The 21,639-nt window shown below is 38.4% G+C and overlaps 1 protein-coding gene across 1 annotated transcript in view; it reads left to right on the top strand.

The window, feature by feature from the left end:
* Positions 1 to 1,967: 1,967 nt before the first annotated feature.
* Positions 1,968 to 21,639, top strand: part of SNTB2 (syntrophin beta 2) — a 90,039-nt gene continuing 70,367 nt past the window's right edge. Inside the window, exon 1 of the mRNA XM_074370520.1 lies at positions 1,968 to 2,603. Within this exon, the coding sequence (XP_074226621.1) occupies positions 2,024 to 2,603 (580 nt within the window). The 5' untranslated portion in view covers positions 1,968 to 2,023. The remainder of the gene's footprint in view (positions 2,604 to 21,639) is intronic.

Here is a 21,639-nt window from a genome sequence, read left to right as displayed (position 1 = left end):
AAGATCTATGACTTCCCCCAACTATATGGACCAAAAGGTCTTGACACTTTTGGAAAGAATTTCTAGCACTTTCCTTTTGCTAATAAAGGTGTTCTCAAGTGCCCAACCTCTGGGTGGTTATGTATGTAAAAGAGTTCAAAATAGTGCTCATACTGTAAGGAATCAGCTGCCAAGTGCTCTCTAATAAGCAGAAATTTCACATAACTCAGGCCTCTAGGGGCTCACGCCTCAGCTGGAGCAAAGCCAGAAATGACTGTGACTGCAGGTGCACTTGGGCACATCGGGGCCTGCCAGAACAGGGAGCTGGCCTCACTGCGATTGATTTAGGAAAGGGCTGGAGGGTTGTGCTTCTGCTGACATTTGCAGCCTGGAAAATCCTGCTCCAGTAATTGCAAAGAGGATTCTGCTGTAATGATTTTTTTCATATGATACTTTTCTCATTTTGAATTCTTTCTTCATTTGGGCTCTGGGTGCTTTCCAGTCTCTATTTTTATTGTTTTAACTCCTGGTATAGGAGGCTCTTTGGAAGTTTCTGCCCACACATGCATGTGCATTCATAGAGTAGTGCATGGACATGGCTTACGAGCTTCAACATGTACTTCATGAGCAAGCAAGTATACAGCCCCTTTTACAGGAATTGCTGCACGCTCCCTCGGGTGGCAACCCCCTACCCCGTCCATCCAAATGAAAACATGGGCTCTGGCTTTTTCTGAAAAACAAAAAAACAAAAAAAACCAAAACAAAAAAGTTAGAGGGTATCTTGACCTCATGCTTTTGAGATCTCTCTCAGCAGCGTGATTTCTGGACCCTCATTTTTAAGGTTGGGGTATGTACTTTTTAAAAAAAAAAAAAAAGGTCTGGACTAGGAGGCTGGGAGACTTGACTGGGTAGTCTCTGCTTCCTCATTGTGGGCTTTGGGCCAGAGTCTTTGGCTTTCTGGGCCTCAGTTTCCTCAGCTCTTTGAGCCCATCAATCTGGAAGAAGTAGGTGGATTGCATCACCCATGTCTTTGGATAAAAGCTGCTGCAGGCTTTGCAGTGTGCAATCAGTTTCTGAGGATGCCCATATATGCACATGCCCCAATAAAAGGACATGGCCTCAGGCTCACACAGACACCTGATTTGTGTGGCTGGCTGTTGTCTGTGATAGTGTACCCTAAAAAGGACATGGCCTCCAAGGTGAGAAAGCCAGCTACAAATTCAAGTCCAAACACTCCAATATTTTGATTATATGAGACTTTTTACACACATATTCTGCCATCTCCACTGACTCTATACTTCGTTCACATTGCAATTCTGGTATCTTCCTAAGTAGCCATCATTCTGCAAATATTTCAATGCCTACCTACTGTGGCTGCAGAGTGACAAATGCTTGGATTCATGCCTCTGGATCTTTGCTTATGTAGTACCCTCTGCTCCACCTATTCAGCTTCCATTGTTCCTTCTGTGAAGCTGACTCCAGGCCCAACATTTTGTTTCTTCTACTCTGCTCTCAGGGCGTTTTCTACATGTCACTTAACCACATAGTATCACATCAGGTTGGTTTGTTCACCGTTTTCCTCCCCAACTAGACTGCCAGCTCTTAGCTGCGGTATGTTTTATTCAGCTCATCTCCAGCCTCAAAAGGAGCACACGGCAGAGCATTCAGTAATATAATAAACCAAACAGTGCAAAAGTCAATGTGCAACTCGATCTTGCAGACTTGCAAAGTGCCTCTCGAAGCTGATTTTGCATTCCGTGCCCAGGCAACACCGGTGAATTGCATGATAGAGGTCAGGAGTTTAAGGGTGCCGAACAGAGGGAGCACGTGAGACAGCTCCACTCTGCTTGAGCTGCCCACGGTGAGCTGTAACCCATTGGACTGCCGACAACTCCTTAACCTGCCGGAAGCGGCTCGGCCGGCCTCTCCCCGCCCCTCCGGAAGATGGGCGTGGCCTCTTATGAATAATGAATCTCCACAGTGGGAGAGGCCAGGCCCGCCCCCTCGGGCGGGAAGGGGGAAGCGCCGAGGCTGCCTGACTGGAATGAGGGTAGCTGCTGCGACTGCGGCGGCGGGAGCGGGGCCGGCCATGGCGGTGTGGACGCGGGCCACCAAAGCGGGACTGGTAGAGCTGCTCCTGAGGGAGCGCTGGGTCCGGGTAGTGGCCGAGCTGAGCGGGGAGAGCCTGAGTCTGACGGGCGACGCAGCGACGGCTGAGCCCGAGCCCGTTCTAGGGCCCGGGGCGGCCGCCTTCAACGGCCTCCCTAACGGCGGCGGCGCCGGAGACTCGCTGCCCGGGAGCCCGAGCCGCGGCCTGGGCCCCCCGAGCCCACCCGCGCCGCCGCGGGGCTCCGGTGGTGAGGCGGGCGCGTCACCACCGGTGCGCCGGGTGCGGGTGGTGAAACAGGAGGCGGGCGGCCTGGGCATCAGCATCAAGGGCGGCCGCGAGAACCGGATGCCGATCCTCATCTCCAAGATCTTCCCGGGACTGGCGGCCGACCAGAGCCGGGCGCTGCGGCTGGGAGACGCCATCCTGTCGGTGAACGGCACCGACCTACGCCAGGCCACCCACGACCAGGCGGTGCAGGCGCTGAAGCGCGCGGGCAAGGAGGTGCTGTTGGAAGGTGAGCGTGACGGGCGGGCGGGCGGGCGGCTTTAGGCTGGCTGGCGCTCACTTTGTTTCTGCCATCCTGCCCCCTTTGCATGGCGAACCCCTTCCCCGAGTCCTTACCTTTCCCTCTGCTAGTGGCCCAGATCTCCCTGACCCGGTTTGCTGGGGCTTTGAGAATGGAAAAACTGATGCTCCTTGCAGGAAAAGTTGGGCAGCCGCCTAAGTGTGGTTTGCAGTCCCCAAGGAAAGCTCGTTTGAGATTTAGTAAAAAGCAGCCGCGCTTGACGCTCCGCCTCTGCACGCTAAACTGACACTAAGAACTAGAGGGAGGCGGAACGGAGTTCTGGAGGGGTCTCCGTTTGCATTCTGAAAAGTGCCGGGTTGGCGCTTTCATCGCTCACTTCTGGCTCTCCAGGGTGGGCGGGTTTGTTTAAAAAATAAAAAATAAAAATCGTCCACACTGATGCCAGTTGCTTGGACAAACCACCAAAACGCTGGTTAATTTATGGGAATTTAACCCATCATTGGCTCTCAACAATAACCAAAGGAGATCATAGCACTTCATTGAAGCCAGAAAGCTGAAACAGCAAGTTTGTGTGGTTAATGAGCCTTGTTTAACAGTGGAGGCTCACATGTTTGAACATTAACTGCCAACTAGAGTTTTTCCCCTTTTGCAGGAGACTGGTGCCAGCTTCCTACCATTCACAGGCATGCTGCTTCAAGGCTTTAAGCATTTAGAAGCCTGAAATGTTAAATCTCAAGTTATGTTTGAATAGCCAGGATTATTGTTTAAGTATGTATGTGATTTGTTACCTGGGTATTTTATGATGAATTTATGGAACTAAGGCAAAATTAAAATTTCATCATTTTGAAGGACTCTTGCATGTTGAAGGTGATAGAGTATTGTAAATGTGATGAAAAAGCCAATTTCTCACTTCAGAAATCTCAATCGTCATTCACCTGTGATTCAGTCATTCAAGAAGCACTTACTGCTGGCTGTATAGAAGAGAATGTAAAAGATGGTGTGTCTCTATTTGGTGTATAGTTGGGGAAATGATAGAAAAATGCAAAACGATTTACGAGTTATAGATTATGTAGTGCAAACTATATAAATGCCGAGGGAGTGCAAGGTAGAAAGTAGTGGAAATTGGATTGGTCAGGGAGGAATTTTTAAGGAGCTGAATCTTGAGCCATGTCTCCAAGGAAGTGATGGACATAGACAGGCAGAGATGAGTCAGGAGGGTATTCCTGGCAAAGAAAGAACAGCAGGAAAGGGGTGGGGGAGTGGAGGTATGAAGGGACCAATCATCAAACTGAGAGGCCAGAAATACAGCGTGGCAAAGTGATTTTCATTTTTTTCCAAATCTTCTGGTAAATAGTTGGGAAAATGTTAGTTTCCCAAATGCAAGTAAATGATTTAATGTGCCCCAGTTGTGAAATTCCAGGGTCCCACCTTTATAATATCCTACTTATAAATCTTATTTCTGTCGCACTTTCGTTAGGCTAAATGAGATATAAATACAAACATTGCTCAGAAATAAGTGTTAATAAAAGGATAAAAATTATAGATTGTGGCTTGGGTGGTGGTTGTGTAAAAAAAATTGTTACCTTAAATGTGTACCTTGAAATTGGGCTAAGTAAGCATTTGGTTATAAATTCTTAACGCCAGAATATTGAATGTAGTACTATTTATTTGTACTCAGTGGTGATGGGCAGACATTTCAACTCTTTATCCCATATTTTAAAAAAAAATCCAGTTTTTGTTTAAGTATAACTTGAACCTAGTACTTATACCAGTTAAATGAAAATTATCTAGTAAATGCTTTCCCATATTGATTAGCCTAAAAATAGGTCACATGTGCTCTTAGAAGGAGGGTTTACAAATGGCAGCATAACATTTATTGAATGCCTATTTACCTAACATACAGGGTCTTTTTTATTTTCCCATTTTTAAAAGACAAGTGGTTTTTGTTCTTTTATGTGTGGGGAAGTATGAAATTGCACTTTCAAGCCAAGGGATGTAAAAATAAAATTAATTAGAATATGCAAAATCACTGAAAACAGTGATTTAATTGAACTAGTCAAACATTTAAAATCGAGAGCTGGTATCCCAACCAGGTAGGCCACTTTTAAAAGATAGATTTTATGCTTAGCCCTTAAAATTCTGAAACTGTATGGTATTTCCATTAAATGTCTCAAAACTTGAATAACTGCCTTAGCATAGCACAGTGATGCTTTTTTGTGCTGTGGGCAGGGAATTTCAGGCATGCCCTTGCCACCCTCAAGCAAAGGAAATCTGTAGTCTCTGGTTGCCTGTGGTTAGGGAACTGAGGGAGAATGGATTTATAGGGATTTTTCATTCATATATCAAACATTTATTCAACTCTACCACTTGAAGACAGTACATGATTCCTGCCCTCAGGATAGTTTGGAATTGAGATAAGAGAGAGTTAAGAAATAAGTACTGTAAAGGGCTAAAAGCACTATTATAACAGAATTCAGGAGAGGGCGCAGCACAAAGGATGGGGGGAGAGAGGTCAGTGGAAGGCCATCGTGGGGATCAGAGGTTGAGGATGCCCAGGAAAGGTTGATGGGGAAGCTGGAGTTGAGCCTTTCCCTAACAAGAAAGCTGCCGCCAGTGAAGACACGAGTGAGAGACGTGAAGAAGTCATTCTGCCCAGTTAGGGCAGAGTATAAATAAGGATTTTGTGGTCAGCCAGACCTGGGTGTGTCTCTGGCTAGTGGTTTGTAACCCCTAGGCAAGTTACTCAACCTTGCTACACCTTTGTTTCCTCATCTGTAAAACCAGGATGGTAACAATACCTCCTCACAGGGTTGTTATTCATTTGACAGTTTATGTGCTGGAAGCTTTTTTGGGGACTGGGAATACAGCAGTAAACAGCAACAATGAAAAAGTCTGAGTGAGGAAGTTAGGACTGGGTCATGAAGATGTGTAGCTTCTTGTCAAGTTAACAAAGACACTCTCAGAATAGCCAGGATAACAAGTTGCTAAAATCTAAGGCTCTTATTTTGCTTGAAAAGAAATACATGGTAAGAATAAGACTTGCTTTAGGTGAACAGGTTAAGAATGAGTTTGTATTTCTGGCATGCAAACATCTTGTCCTAATCTTGTTTTCCTGTTTTTCTGTCGTCTCTTATATAGGCCAACATTTTTATCCTTAAATTTCGCATTTAGTTTTCTATCCCTCTGATTTTTCCTCTTCCTTCACACTTATTGGTCAGAAACTTAAAACTTGCTAATTAACCATGTGCTTGTAGTTTTGACTACTGACTGTTAGCATTGATATTAAGATATACATTGACACACAGATTCTCAGCAAAAAGGGAGAGATGATCTTCTACCATACTTTTTGATGAATTTACTATATCCTGTGTGCTAGGAATAGAGTCTGTCCGGAAAGCTTCTAGAATTTATATTTTTAGGGCTATGAAATGGACTAAACGAATGTGAATTAAACTGTACACTGAAAAGTGTTCTAGAGGAGGTTAGGAAAGACAGTATAAGTGTCCTGCTAAAAGTCTGATATTGAGAAAAGATCAGTATTTCTGAAGGAATTCTCATTGGAATACTGTTGGAAAAGCACCTTTTACTATGCGAATATGATTCAAAAATTATTGTTACTAAGTCTACTGAAAAGAAAAGAAAAGAAAATTATTGTTACTACGTCTAGGTATACAGAGGAAGTGAACTGGCATGAAATTTAACTTCAGAATTGAAAATAATTTTTATATCTAGCATAGTTTGAGATTTTGAGTGTTCTATATAGCATGGCTGGCTCTTTGTATATGTTAGGGGACATGTAAACAAATACTTCTGACATTATTAGGCTGCTAATTTAAAGAAGCTAGTCTGGATTCCTATGCTGCCACTTTCTTCACTATATGTTGTAGAAGTTGAGAGTCTCCTCGGAAAAATATTTTACATTTTCTTTGACACTTTGCATGTATGTTCATTAATCTGTCTCTTAAAGAACAACTAAATTGTCAGGACATTTTGTGTTTGTGTTTTTTCCTTTTGTTTAAGTCACTTCTTCGTGTTTCACTTGAATGATTAGACATGTTTATATGAGAAGCTATGTCTTTGTAACCAGATTATTTCTTATATATTCCTTCTTGCTAAAATATCACCTCCAAATTATTAGAAAAACATGAGAAATGTATTGGTTCTAATACAGAGTGGTTATGAAAATTCTAAGAATGTTTTTAGAAGCTGTAACCCAGCTTTAATTTAGATCTCAACTGATAAACTCAGTAATGTCAACTGATATATTCCCTGCTGTATAGTCCTTCTAGGATAAAGGTTACTTTACTTTGTGATCAAATGTGTATTTTTGTACATAAGGATGAGGTGCAGCCAGTGGCTGTGGAACAGTGTTCTGCTGTTCTGAGCTGACTGAGTCATTCAACGATCCAGCCACTGCCCTTGGCTAGGTTAACACACTGTCCTAACCAGCTGAACAACAAATAATGCTTGCTTGCGTTTCCCACCAAATTGTATGATAATGCCTTAGTTTGTTTTTAATCAGGATTTTAAAATGATCTATGCATTTTTATGTGTATTTTTTCATTTGACCTTTTCACAGTCCTTTTAGGTAGTGGGCTGTTTGTCCTTGTTTTGTAGATGATTATACTGAAGTTCATTAATGTTAAGTGAGTTACTGAAAATTCCAGAATTTCTCTTGATTCTTGGAGGAAAATGTTGTTTCCTTTGGGCAAGTGGGAAACTGTTACCTGGAATTTTAAAAATTGTAAGATCTCATCTTCCAGAGGAAGAATTAATGACCAGAGAGGTTTAAGTTGTATGTTTAAGGTTGCCTAACTAATCAGTGGTGGAACTTGGACAAAAACCCAATCCAGTGCTTTCTTCTTTGCTACCTACAAACAGCCAGTCAGAACTTCTAGCCTCTCCTGCACATCATCATATTACAATGTGTTGTGAGAGATCATGTGTAAAATGTGCAATGTGCAAAAGAAGTTGAATGTGGTTGCTGGTGTCAAAAAACAGACTGAAATTGGGGAGAGAAAACTACCAGATAGAGAATAATTGTTGACGTGTGTAGTACTCACTCAAGAGTTCACTGAAGAGGTGATCAGTTGCGGGATGGAAGAATTGAGTGTGACTTCATGGGGAAAGGATAATTTCATCTGAGGCATGAAGGAGTTTCTTCTCTGTAGATGGAAAGCAGTCCAAGTTGAGGAGGTAACCTCTGCAAAGCCGAAATGAGCATGACTTATGATAGGAAGTGAGGGGAATAGGAATGGACCTGGGGGAGGAAAATAAAGCTGGGTAGATAAATTGGAGACAGATTATGCAAGGCCTTGAAAGCCAGCCAGAGGAATTTGGACCTTTTTCATTCTGTCAGTCAGCATTAAGTACCTACTGCAAACAAGGTGTTGCGGTAGATGCTGGGAATTCAAAATTGGGAAGAAGCCCTGCCCTTTGGGTTAGTAAAGAAACGGTTATAGCAGGCTGTGATAAGTGCTTTACAGGAGGTGAGCACATGCTGCCCTGAAAGCAGAGGTAGAAGTGCAAAGGAGACAGCAGGTCAAAGGAAAGAAAATGGTAGGTAGCTGGTGCTTGGAAGTGAAGCATGAAAAGGTGTGGGAAGTGTGTACCTGGAGAGCAGGCTGGGGAGATGGGCAGAAGCCAGATCATCAAGGGCCTTGTATGCAGTGCCAAGCAGTCATCTCTAAGTGGAATTTATATTTTCAACCAAAAAAAAAGAAGAGTCTGAGGTTTATTAATATTTAATGTATAGATAACCCTGGCTTTCTCACTCAGTCTTAGAAGAAGGTGTCACTACACACTCAATATACAAGACGATGTCTCGAGGGAAAAGTGGAAGCTTCACAAAGCAGAGGAATTGAAAGTGGTGACCTTCCTAATTTGTCTGCTGTTATCATACTGCAACTTACTGGAGTTTACTTGAGCCTGATAGAGTGGATTTATGTTATATTATCTGCTTTTAACTAAATTAATCTTTACAAAATCAACAAGTGGCTTAAAGATTTACACAAAGAAACCATGGATTGAAGATAATTCTAACACTACAAATAATAACAAAAAAGTAGAGCTTACATTTCTCCTCGTAGGAACTCTGTCACATTTCAAGGTAATCATATGTGTCAAGAAGTCAGCCTAAAAAATGAAATTGTCAACAATACCATTTGAAATGTAGATTAACATATTTTCATTAATAGTGAAATTCACCCTAAGACTATATTGTACTTTGAGTTATATAGTAGCTAATGATAGTAGGACTTCATCAGGGATATAGTTAGTGTATTTATTTCATCTTTAGCTCATTCGTTCTTGATTTCTATATTTTGTATATGTTTTATAATATATATGCATTAATGAATATTCATAGATGAGGGTGTAGACTTACATTTTTACTGATGGGTGTGTACTGTCAAAAGTTTTAGGCCTGGGGAGCCACCCAGGTTTTAAAATTCTTTAAATGAAGGAAGTCCAGAGTGTCAGATGTGGAATGTAAGTGCTCAGGACTTGAGGGAAGGGAAAGCAGTTAGGCTGTTTTGGCACCATAAAGATAGTGAGACTGGACAGGACAGTATGAAGCTGAAAAAATATTTAGGAGATAGAAACAAGAAGTCCAAATGATCTGTTTGAGAGCTGAGGGAGAGAGAAAAGGAGAGGGAGGTTAACGCCTAGATTTCTAGCTTGGGAAAGCAAATAACAATGAAACCAAAACGAATGAGGGAGGAACTAGATTTCTGCATGGAGAGAAGAAGTTTGTTTTTGGACATGTTGAATTTGTGCTACCTGTGTGACAACCTAGTGCAAAAGGCTGGTAGCCAGTTTGAGGGACAGGTCTGTAGTCAAGAGAAATGTCAGAAATGAGCTGAAGATTTATGAGATGTTATGGCAGAGGTGGTAATTGATGCCATAAGTGTGGATGTGATCATTAAGAGAGAGTGCAAATTAAAAAGAGAAGTGGATAAACAGTTCATACTGGATAGCACAGGGAACTATATTCAATATCTTGTAGTAACTTACGGTGAAAAGAATATGAAAAGGAATATATGTATGTACATGTATGAAACATTATACTGTACACCAGAAATTGACACAACATTGTAAACTTATAAATAAATAAATAAATATATATAAAAGAGAGAGAAAGAAAGGAGTGGGACTAGGATGGAACCCTGCAGAACCCCTACATATAAAGTGAGAGTGGAGGAAGAGATGGTCCAGGAGGTAGGAGAGTCTGGAGAAAATGGTGGACTAGAAGTCAGGAAGGCAAGAGTTTCCAAAAGGAGGTGGTAATCAGCATCTTCAGATGCTACAGAAGCCAAGAAAGTAAAGAAGGAAAAAGAAGTCAGTTGCATTTGGTAATGAGAGAACAAGATTGTTAGAATTCTCATAAGAGCAGTTTCAGCAGAGGACAGAAGCAGAAGGCAGTGAGTAGACAATACTTTTTTTTAAAGCTTCTCAGAAAAGTAGAAGAAGCAAAGATGATAACTAGAGTTAAATGAACAATCCAAGGAGTTTTTTTTTGTGATTTGTTTTTTATTTTTTGTTTTATTTTGTTTTGTTTTAAATGAGAAAGAATTGGGACATCTTTATACAGCAAGGAGAAAAGGCCAGCAGAGAAGGGGAGAAGTTGAAGAGATAGAAGGGATGGGGAACTGATGCAATCCGTATCTGAGCCAGGAAGTGACATGATGGGAACAGAATTTTGGGTTGGCAGCACTAGATGCACTGGATACAATGCAAAGAGGAAATAGCAAAGGTAGGAAAAACTACAGCTGTTGCAGTGAAAAGCAATCCAGAGCAGAGGTGATAACTGTTTAAGGGGGAGTTGGTAGTGGCACTGGGAATAGAGAGGAAGATTCAGTTCAAGAAACATTTTAAAGCAGATGATTTCTTGCCAGGGGACAGCTGAATCCTCTGGGAACCATTTCTTACCCAGACTCCTTCTGACTGCCCGTGCACCCAAAGATTGGAAAGTTGTAGAGAATCTGTGACATTGAGCCTCCGTTACTAGCACAGGCGTTTGATCCCACAGAGATGTTGGAATGGAAAATTGAGAGCCACTGTTTTGAAGGAAGAAATGACAGGATGTGGGGCAGACTGGGTATAGTAAATTAGCCCTGAGATTTCTATCCAAGGACAGCAGAATAGTTGTTACCAGAAAAAAAAAAAGGTAGGGGGTAGAAATAATTGGGAGGGCGTTGAGCTTATACCGTCAGCTTTGTTATAAAGCACTTAGGCAGTATAACTATGTCAGTTGGCTGTGGGGATTGAGAAGAAAAATTTTAGTCATAAACATTACATCTAGTACACAGCATGAGAGCATATTCTTCCTTTAAAGGACTTTTTCCCCCCTAGATTAGAGAAAGGAGTTTTAGGCTTCCTCTGGAGAAGTGATGGTATATTCAGGTGAGTTTAATATTTTGTGTCTGGAGAAATATAGTTGATTTAGTTACTTTATTAAAGTGCTGTTCTAAGAATATATACTGATTCTTCGTAACATTGGTGTTTGATTTCAGTGTGAAAACAAAACTCATGAGATAATTTTGTTTATGAACAAAATGCTAGTGATTGTGGTGTCAGTAGACTGGCCTTTTAGAAAAAGTAAAGAGTTACAAAACTCAAATTTGGTTTTGTTTCTGTGATCTGGCTCCCAAGATATTGCTAGAATGCTTTGACATATAACGAGTTGAGAATATGTGAAGTGAAGATTTTATTTTAAATTACTTTGGCTTTTCTGCAACATTTTTTCTTTCTACTGCCTTCTGACTCTCTTTTTAATTTGCAAATTAAAAAAATGCTTTATGAAAATAAACGTGATGGGATAGATGAAAAAGTTGAGTCCTATATCTTTCAATTTAATTAATCTGTCATGTATATAAAATGTTCCATCTCACACTTGGAAAATGGGAAGCTTTGATTTTTCACTGAAAGAGACTTGGACAAATTATTTATTTTTAGTAGAAATCAGTTGATCAACTAAAAAAATTTTTTGAAAGAAAATGCACATGCCTTATTCAAGGCTCTTTTGTTTTCAAAGCACAGAAACTGATTCAAGCTAGTTAATATAAAAGGCTAGATACAGACAGGTCTCAAGACTCCAGGAAGAGCTGAGCAGCCAGGCCTTAGAACCCAAGCAACACTGAGGACACTGCTCTCCACTCCCACTCATGTCTCCTCATCTTACAGCTTCTCTGCTTCTCTCTGAGAATACTCTCTTGCAATAGCTTTATTCTAGTCCTTTTATGGTTTCATTTTTTACATTTAACTCTTTAATCTACATAGAATTTATTTTGGCATATGGAATGCAAGAGATTTAACTTTATTTACTTTTCCAAATAGTTAATTGATTGTCTCAGCATTTGTCCAATAATCCCTTTGCATGCAATAACTGATAGATTGATAGGGCTGCCTGGAGTGCCATGTGGGCAAAGATTCCAAAGCCATATCTGGGTTCAGCTGGAAAGCGTGCTATGTTTGATTAGCGATGTCTGCAACGCATGTGCCAGGGTGATGTACAATACACATGCTACGTATCTGCCACCCTAGGAATGACCTGTCCTTTCCTCACTGATTTGAAATGCACTATTTCTTTATATTTTGTTTTTTGGATTCTGTGATTCATTTCTGGGTTTTCTGTTATATTCTATTTGACTATTTTGTAACATACCACACTGTATGTTGTAACATTAATATTTAATATCTGATAATTCAAGTGGACTACACTAGCCAGGAAAAATTTGAAAAATAGCAATAAACAACTGCAGGTTTATAGTTAATGTTGTTTATTTGTCCCGATAAATTAAAAAAATTTTTTTTGAAGTGTAGTTGATTTACAGTGTTCATTTCAAATGTACAGCAAAGTGATTAAGTTAAACGTATACATACATATGTATATTTTCTTTTCAGATTATTTTCTATTATATGTTATTACAAGAAATTGAATATAGTTCCCTGTGCTATACAGTAGGTCAGATAAGTTTTTAAATGATTTTATAAATCTTTAAAAAAAAAATCCTTTGGGATTTTGTTTAAAATTGTATTTAATTCATAAATTAATTAGAAGAGAGCTAAGATCTTTGTAATATCTCTTTCCCAGTCATTCTGTCAGACCTCGCTCACTCATGTTCCCATCATGTGGCAAGAGATATGGGATGCTGTGATTGGCCAGGCCTGCATCAGGTGCTCACCTTGGAGCCAGAGAGTAGGACAACTCCTGTGGCTCCACATAGACTGAAAGTGGGGGTTTCTCAATGGGTAATCAAGTTGATGTTATCAGAAGAAGGGGAATTGGTTGCTACGCAGACATAAACAACAGACGTCCACTATGATGTTCTAAAAGCATCAGAAGATGGTATTAGAGATTAAACGAGAAACTACCATGAGTTAAGAGATTTGGAAACTTTATGGACGGCTGTAAAATGAAAGCAAGAAGAATAAATTTGCCTAGGTATAGGAAAGCTAGTTGGAGCTTTTCAAAAACTCTTGACACTCCAAAGTGAATAATAAATTATTTATTTTTAGTAGAAATCAGTTGATCAACTAAAAAAATTTTTTGAAAGAAAATGCACATATTCTCAGCATTTATTTTAGTGGTATTTTGAATGTCACTTTTATATAAATTTCAAGCAACTTCTCAAGTATGCATTATGATTATCATTTTATAACTAGGACAACAAAAAATATATAGAGCTTGGGGATAGGCCTTAAAGTTAGAAATAGATTGGTGTGGAGAAAAATCTTTGTTGATCAAAATAGACATAAACAGTTTTTCTGGTAAGAATTATTTTGGTTGTAGAAACCCAAACCAAAGTGAGCTGAGTGAGCTGAAGTGGAATGTATTGCCTCATATAACTCCTAAAACTAGGGGTGGATCTAGGTTTAGGTCCACAGGGATCCAAAGGCTCAAATTATCTTGGCTGTAGCATCTGCTGTGGAGAATCTAATTCTGTGTAGTCAGCCAAGATGGCGCCGGCAGTTCTAGGAATGTATTGCCTTAACTTAATAACCACTATTAAAAAAATGAAAGTTTCTCTTCTAGCACCTTCAGTCTCTGGGTAGGACTCTGATTAACTCTACTTTGTCTACCCTTGGACGTACAACTGTTGCCAAGATGATGGAGACTGTGATCTAGGCCTGCATCATGTGCCCCTCCTTGGTGTATTGAGATGCGCAGCATCACCAGACTAGGAAACGTTGAATGGGGTGGTTGCCAGGCAAACTTATGTCCACGCTAACAGCAGACATTGAAGCTGTAGAGCTTAAAATATTTTTGTAGCTAATTGTGAAGTTTTAGAAGTTAAAACAATAGAAATAAATAATAATGACATTATTGAGAGCTTTGCTCTGCTAAGCTCGTTGCAGGCATTGTTACAGTTTATTCTTTTTACAGCCTTGTGAGACAGGTAGCATCATGCCCATGTTAAGTATGAAGAAATTGAGGCCTGGAAAAATTAAATAATTTGCCCAAGGTTACAGCACTTGGGCAGTAGAGACAAGTTAGTTACTCAGATTAATCAGACTTCATACCTCCTATTATTAACCATTGTAGTATATTGCTTCTTTGATCAGTTTAGGTTAAGAAGCTAGCAGTCTAAGAGGGGAGGGTATAGCTCAGCGGTAGAATGCCTGCTTAGCATGCATGAGGGTCCTGGATTCAATCCCCAGTACCTCCATTAAAAATAAATAAATAGATAAATCTAATTACCTCTCCCCACAAAATAAAAATAAATCAATTAAAAAAAAAAGAAGCTAGCAGTCTAAAGACCAGTAGGATTTATCATTATGATTGGCTTAATATGCAGGAAATTATGCTCTGGATTCTGTGTTGTTGCATCTGTCTGAAGGTTATTATTAATGTCTTCCAGTCTTTGTCTCTGATTTTTCATGCTGGGCACAAAAAAATATAGATAGCTGTATGTGATTTATTAACTCACATTGAATACCCACATTCTGCTGGGCACTCTGGAAGAAATGAAAAGAAAACATGAACTCCAAAACCCTACTTTTAAGAAGTACCTCAGATGGATTTATAAATGCTAATAAACCGCACGTAAATTAATCCAAATTGTTTCGTGCATGTCATACCAGTGATAGACAAATGCTGAGACAACTTGCAATGAAAGAGGGACAAGTGTTAGGAATGTGTTTCTCTCAGGTGAGAAAGGGCAGGACATGGAATGGTGTGGGAGGGATGGAAGGTGGAGGTATTCTATGTGGAGGGAATGGCATGTCCAAAGGGCAAAGACGGGAACGGGCAGATGATATTCAAACTCCAGCAAATGCATTTAATGAGAGAGCTGATTTTCAAGGCTCTGGAACACTGACTTTTTAATAATTTTAATGTTTTATTAGTAAAAACGAGAAACTGACTTCTTAGGTATTCTTGAAACAATTTTATTCATTATCTGCTAACTGCTTTGTAATGCAAAAATCAATTTTTCTTTTGTAATTATTCTAGCCAAACTTTCATGTTAGCTTTTCCATTTTTAATGTATTACTATGTTATTTAACTATTGGGAAACATCGGTTTTAGCAAAGTAGCATTCTCCAAACTGTATCCACCTTTCAAATAAATGTATACCCAAATGAAACACCATCTGTTTCATGGAACACTAAATGTCTTGGGTTTGCCTCCTTGTTCTGCTGTAATTGTTGGCCAGTAAAGGTATTTAAATTGATAGCTGTTTTCATTGTAGTAGGGCTGTCTACATTAGAGAAAATCACTAGTAGTCTATACTATATTTTGGAGTACTAAGGATAAATATTCTGGATTAGTCCCTTCAAAGATTATTGGATTACATGCTAGAGAAGGTGTGAGAAAAGAGAATCTTCCCATACTGTTGGTGGGAATGTAATTTGGTGCAGCCACTATGGAAAACAGTATGGAGATTCTTTAAAACATGAAAACATATATCTGGAGAAAGTTCCAATTCAAAAAGATACATGCACCCCCAGTGTTCATAGGAGCACTATTTATAATAGCCAAGATGTGGAACAACCTAAATGTCCATCAACAAATGATTGGATAAAGAAGATGTGGTATATATAAATACACACACACACACACACACACACACACACACACACACACAGGAATACTACTCAGCCACAAAAAAGAATGAAACAATGCCATTTGCAGCAACGTGGATGGATCTAGAGATTATCATACTAAGTAAGTCAGACAGAAAAAGATAAATACCACATAATATCACTTATATATGATATCTAAAATACGATACAAATGAACTTACTTACAAAACAGAAAGAGAGTCACAGACATAGAAAATAAACTTATGGTTACCAAAGGGGAAAGAGGGTGAGGGAAGGAATAAATTAGGAGTTTGGGATTAGCAGATACAAACTACTATATACAAAATAAACAATAGGATCCTACTATATAGCACAGGGAACTATATTTGATATCTTGTAATAACCTATAATGAAAAAATATGAAAAATATATATGTATAACTGAATAGCTTTGCTGTACACTGGAAACCCATACAACATTATAAATCAACTATACTTTAAATTTTTTAAAAAATCATTCAAAACTGCTCAAAATCATTGAAAAAATTATTACATTCTAGTATAAAATTGCATTTATTTTTACAGTTAACATAAAGTAAAAGTAACTGGAAAAATTAAGCTGACTCTGGGCAAATATAAATTCTGCAGAAAAACAACAGAAGACTAAAGGGAATTTCTAAGAATCACTGCTCATAGCAGATATTTTAATATTGCTCTGCTTTGTCCATTTACAGTGCAATAGAGTTGATTTTTATACATGTTAATTTCATTTTAGAATTCAGAATAATGACAGTCCTCACAAGATTACTGTAAAGCATTTACACTGGAAAATAAATAAATGAAATAGTTTTAAATGCTCCCAGCCTGATTTGTAGCACCCAGGTCTGGCAGGTATTCTTAGACAGCCATGTTTATGTGTTTATTTTCACATATATATTTTGACAAGAAACATGTTTTCCTTGCATGTTTTTCCTTTGCTTCTCTCTAAAGAGACTGTAGTTGGAGAAAGAGAAGATCTAGTCCCCTCTTATTCCTCTACCACCTACAAGTTTCCTCCCACTATTTTTCTTTTATTTCTCATATTCCCTCCTACTTCCTCTGTGCATAGGTCTCAGAAGTCTTTGGGATCCCTAAGGTGTCTCCACCCCTTGGGATATAGTCACAGAAACTGAGTCTTGTGCCAAAAATGCTTTGGTCCCAAACTGAAACATGAGAGGACAAGGTACTTGGAAAAAAAATATAGCAAAGCATTTCTGATGGCCATTAGCTCTCTAGTGACCTTGGGAAAAATAACGTTAGCATTACAAGCCTTACACTTCTTATCTATTAAAAAATAAGATGCATTTCAGTTCTCATATTTTGTAATTCTAAACACGAGATAGTCAGAGAATGAAGAGTTACAGTTATTGTAAACTGACTACACACAAATACATGGATTGTCAGAGAATTAGGATATAAACAAATTAATTTTAATACTAAAGATATTCTAACTATAGTGAATCTCTCCTTGCTCACTCAGTTGGAACCTCAGCATTTGTAATACTTTATTGTGAACTTTACTGTGAAAGAGATGCACAGAAGTGCTAGATTTTGTTGTAAATTTGCAGATGAATCAGCTTTTGTTCTTCCATTTTTCATTATAACTAGTAACTAATTGCCTTTAGACCAACACAGGCAGAATTTATAATGCTATCTTTTTCTCCAAGAAGAGGAGAATCACTTAAGGGAAGAAGAAATATTGAGCGATCTAGATTGCAGTTAATTTTGCCACTGATCTCTGTGTAACTTGAGGTTTCTTCATTGTTCTTTAGTGAATGAGGGCAAGACACTCTTAATGAATATTGCAAAAAAAGGACAAAGCCTGGGATTTAAATGCCAAATAATTCCTTCCTCTTTGCCCTAAGTGTGAAAACTCAAGAGAAAGGGGGAAATTATATACATATATATTTATTTGTGTTGGCCATTGTTGTCAAGCAAATTTACTCAGTGATTTAGGAATTGAGATGTTGAGAATAAAAATTTTGGCAAGGTAGGGAATGGATTTCTTTCCCCCCCAAATTTTAATATATTCTCTATTAGCATTAGCACATTGGCATAAAATTATTTTTATGTCAAGCATTCTGCTTTTCTAGACTGTATTCTTGCCACCTAGCAAGGTACCAATCACATCACTGGTATTAGGTATGTTTGTTAAATGAAAGAAGAGCATCAAGTATAAAAAGGTCATTTAAAGTATATAGGTGACCTGAAAATGCTCTTAGAATGTAGCTTAATTTTTAGGCCCACAGATTGGAAATACAAGAAAAATAACAAATTTGTTATTCACCAGTTCAGGATATGATTACTGCTAGGGCATGAGGAAGATGAAAGGAGTCAGGGAGAGAGGTTCATGGGGGCTTTTTGTTAGGAGGTAAAACTGGACAAATATGACAGAATTTTAGGATTGATAAAGTTGAGTTACGTGAATGTTCATTGTATTGTACTCTATATTTTTAGCACATTTTAAATATTTCACAGTTTAAAAAATTCAGATACAATCTAAAAGTTGTCGGGGGAGGGTATATAGCTCAAGCGATAGAGTGCTTGCTTAGCATGCACGAGGTCTTGGGTTCAATCCCCAGGAACTCCTCTAAAAATAAATAAACCTAATGAGCTCTCTGCCGCCAAAATAAAAATAATTAAATAATGTAATAATAAATAATTAAAAATTTTTTTAATTTAAAAGTCCAATTTTTCTTTATGCTGGATCACTTAGTTATTACTTTGATTAATTCTGACTCCTTAACATTTAAAACAAAGTATAATTAACATACAATAATATGTTCTTAGGTATTCATTTCAATGAGTTTTGTCAATTGTATACACCTGTGTAACTATTACATAAACTATAGAACATTTCCATCACCTCCAGACGTTCCCTCATGGCCCTTTCCAGTCAATTCCTCTCCCTACTCCTACCCTAGATAACCATTTTCTAAGATCTTTCACCATAACTTAGTTTTGTCTATTCTTGAAATTTATAGGAATGGAATCATACAGTAGGCACTCTTTTCTATAACGCTTCTTTTGCTTAAAATCATGTTTTTGAGATTCTTGGATGTTACATGATTCTTTTTTTTAATGCTGAGTAATTTAACATTATACAGGCATACCATAATTTTCCTGTTATTAGATGTTTGGAGTGTTTTAGGTTTCTGGATGTTCTGAACAGACTGCTATGAACGTTCTTGTTCAGTTTGTGTGTGTATGTGTGTGTGTGTTTATTACTCATGGGTAAATACTTAAGAGTGGAATTAGGGTAGATGCATGTTTAACTTTATAAGAAAACTGCCAGATGGCTCCTTAAAATAGACATAACCTTTTACACTCCCAACAACAACGTATGAGTTGCTGTTGTTCCACATCCTTGCTAGCTATTAGGTGTGTTAGTCTTTTTTTTAGCCTGCCTAGGGGGCATGAAATGTTACTTCATTGTGATTTTTAGTTTCTATTTCCTTGGTAAATAAAGATAGGCCACCTTTCCATGTGTTTATTGGCCAGTATCTTTAAAAGTGTCTGCTCAAATCTTCTACCTTTTTTTTTTTACTGGTTGTTTGTCTTTTTTTGTTTGTAGAACTCTTTATACAACTCTGGATACAAGACTGTTGTCAGATGTATATGTTGTGAATATTTTTTCCATTCTGTAGCTTGTCTACTCAGTTTCTTAATGGTGGGTTTAGATGAGCTCAAATTTTTCTTTCGTAATATTCTGTTTCCTGTCCAAGAAATCTTTGCCTACCTCAAGGGCACAAAGATCTACGTTTTCTTCTAGAAGCTTTACGATTGTATTTCAAGTTTAGACTATGATACATCTTGAAATAGTTTTTTGTATACTGACTACTTTTCTTTGCTATAAGTAGCCCTTACCTGACCGATATGGTTCTTCTACCCTAAGGATCCTCATTATTTCTCTTTGGTGGGTAACGGCAGAAGACTGGTTTGTAACTTACCAAACACTTTACTAAACACTACTGCCACACATTCATTTATGTGTGCTCCCTCTTCAGTGGTGTCTCATTGGAATCTCAGAAAAATCAAGTCATCTCTAGTTTTTTATAGTTACGCCCCATTACACTTTCAGGGCCTCCAAGGGCCTGATCTGAAAGCAGAATATTCAGGAAAACAGCATCCTGGCCTAAAAGTTGCCATCTGGAATAATGAAGTATTACATGTGAATACATGATTATTTAAAGGATTTTATGCCTTACCTTTTATTTAAGCATCTTGTACAGTGTTAGCATTGTAATATTAATGTCACAGAACTAGAAGGACTACTCATTAATGCTAATAAATGGGAGAAAATGCACTGAACCAAAAGTTGCAGTCTTATAACTTGTAAGACTTTCTTTTTTTTTTTTTTAACATTGTAAGACTTTCTTAAATGCAGATCTGTATTAAAACAGCAGGCTGATTTATTTTTGTGATGTTGCTGTGCTGAATGGGGAGAGGGGAAAGTGGCAAAATAGAAAGGATTAAGAGGGCGTGGACGTAAAATCCGTTAATATTGCTTAGTAAGGTATTCATTTTATCCATTTGAAGAAATCTAAAATTCTTTATGAAAGGAATGTATTTTTAAGTTAGAGGTAGGGAACTGTTGCTAAATCACTGAGTATTAACCAGGGTAGGATACAGAATACTGCTGGAAGGAATGTTAATCTTGTTAGACTGTGTTTATTGTCAACAACAACACTCAAAAAAAAAAAACCAAACCTGAGAAATTATTCTCAGATTTTCAGAAAAAGTATTTTGAACAGTTAATTTAGATTTCTTATTTGGAAGATCATAATCTTCAGTTTGGTTAAAATGTTTTCTTTGAGCAGTCAACTCTTACTATTCATGTGAGATTGACCAATTTTACTGTTGATTTTCCTAAAATATTTCATCTTGGTCAAATTTCTCTTGCTCTCTCTGGTTCTGGGTAGGGAGTGAATTGTCACAATCTGCAGCATTTACTATGAGAAGGAAGATGAATTTTAACACTTGCCTGAGCAAAATAGAATTGGAAGTAAAGCTGCTGCTACAAAATAACAAAGAAATCCCAAAGATTTCAATTATTTTTGAAACATCCACTGTTGTGAACTCTTTCCTTATCCCTTCCACTAGTGAAAATGGTAAAATTAGAAGTCTTGACCCAGCACAGAATTCTGCTTTTATGTTTTTAACTTGCTGGCTGTGCGTGCCTTTTCATGATACTGTCCTAGCAGTAGGAGTAAGCTGTACAGCTGTCATGAGCCAGTGTAGGCACAGCCTGGGAGCAATAATCAAGGCAAGAGCTAGGGAATTAGTGGTTTATTATGATCCAGGAAAAAGTAAAAGGTCCAGAAACCTGTAGGTCAACAAAATAAGGAGATCAGAAGGCCAGGGTTGCCTATCTTTCAGGACAAGAAAAAATACTATTAAGCAGAGTATATCTGAGTTAATATATGCCAGTGATTGTGTTGTATTGTAGAAAAAGCACTGGCTTTGGAACAAAGCAGACCTAGAGTTCTGCATGACGTTGGGAAAATAACTTACACTCTTTAAGTCTCAGTTTCTTTTTCAGTCAAATGATTGTGAAGGTTACATAAACTATGTTATATAAAGTACTTAGCACCAAATAGGTGTTCAAACAATGTTAATTTTCCTCTGTACCTCATACCTGGGTGGAAAATTGTTTTGAATCTCATTCTGCCTGTCTGGAGAAACTGGTGCTAGCTAGTTTAGGAGCCGTTCAGTGAAGCAATAGGAACTGAGAGGGCCCTGATTCATCTCTCTCGTGTACCTAACATTTAGGTCATCTGCTCACCTATTACCTGAGTTTCAGCTATTACCTGAGTATCTATAATGTTTAGCCACATCTTTTTGTTCCCAGCCTTTCTGTGATCCCTTACCAGCATATCAAATTTAACCATGATCTAGGCAAACTTGTTTGGAGTCACTTATTATTTAATTAAGTGTGTACAGCTCTGGCCCTGTCTCCT

This window comes from Camelus bactrianus, chromosome 9, assembly GCF_048773025.1.
Source record: "Camelus bactrianus isolate YW-2024 breed Bactrian camel chromosome 9, ASM4877302v1, whole genome shotgun sequence".
Taxonomy (NCBI): domain Eukaryota; kingdom Metazoa; phylum Chordata; class Mammalia; order Artiodactyla; family Camelidae; genus Camelus; species Camelus bactrianus.
The sequence above is the reverse complement of the archived record's forward strand: the minus strand, read 5'-3'. Positions and strand labels throughout refer to the sequence as shown.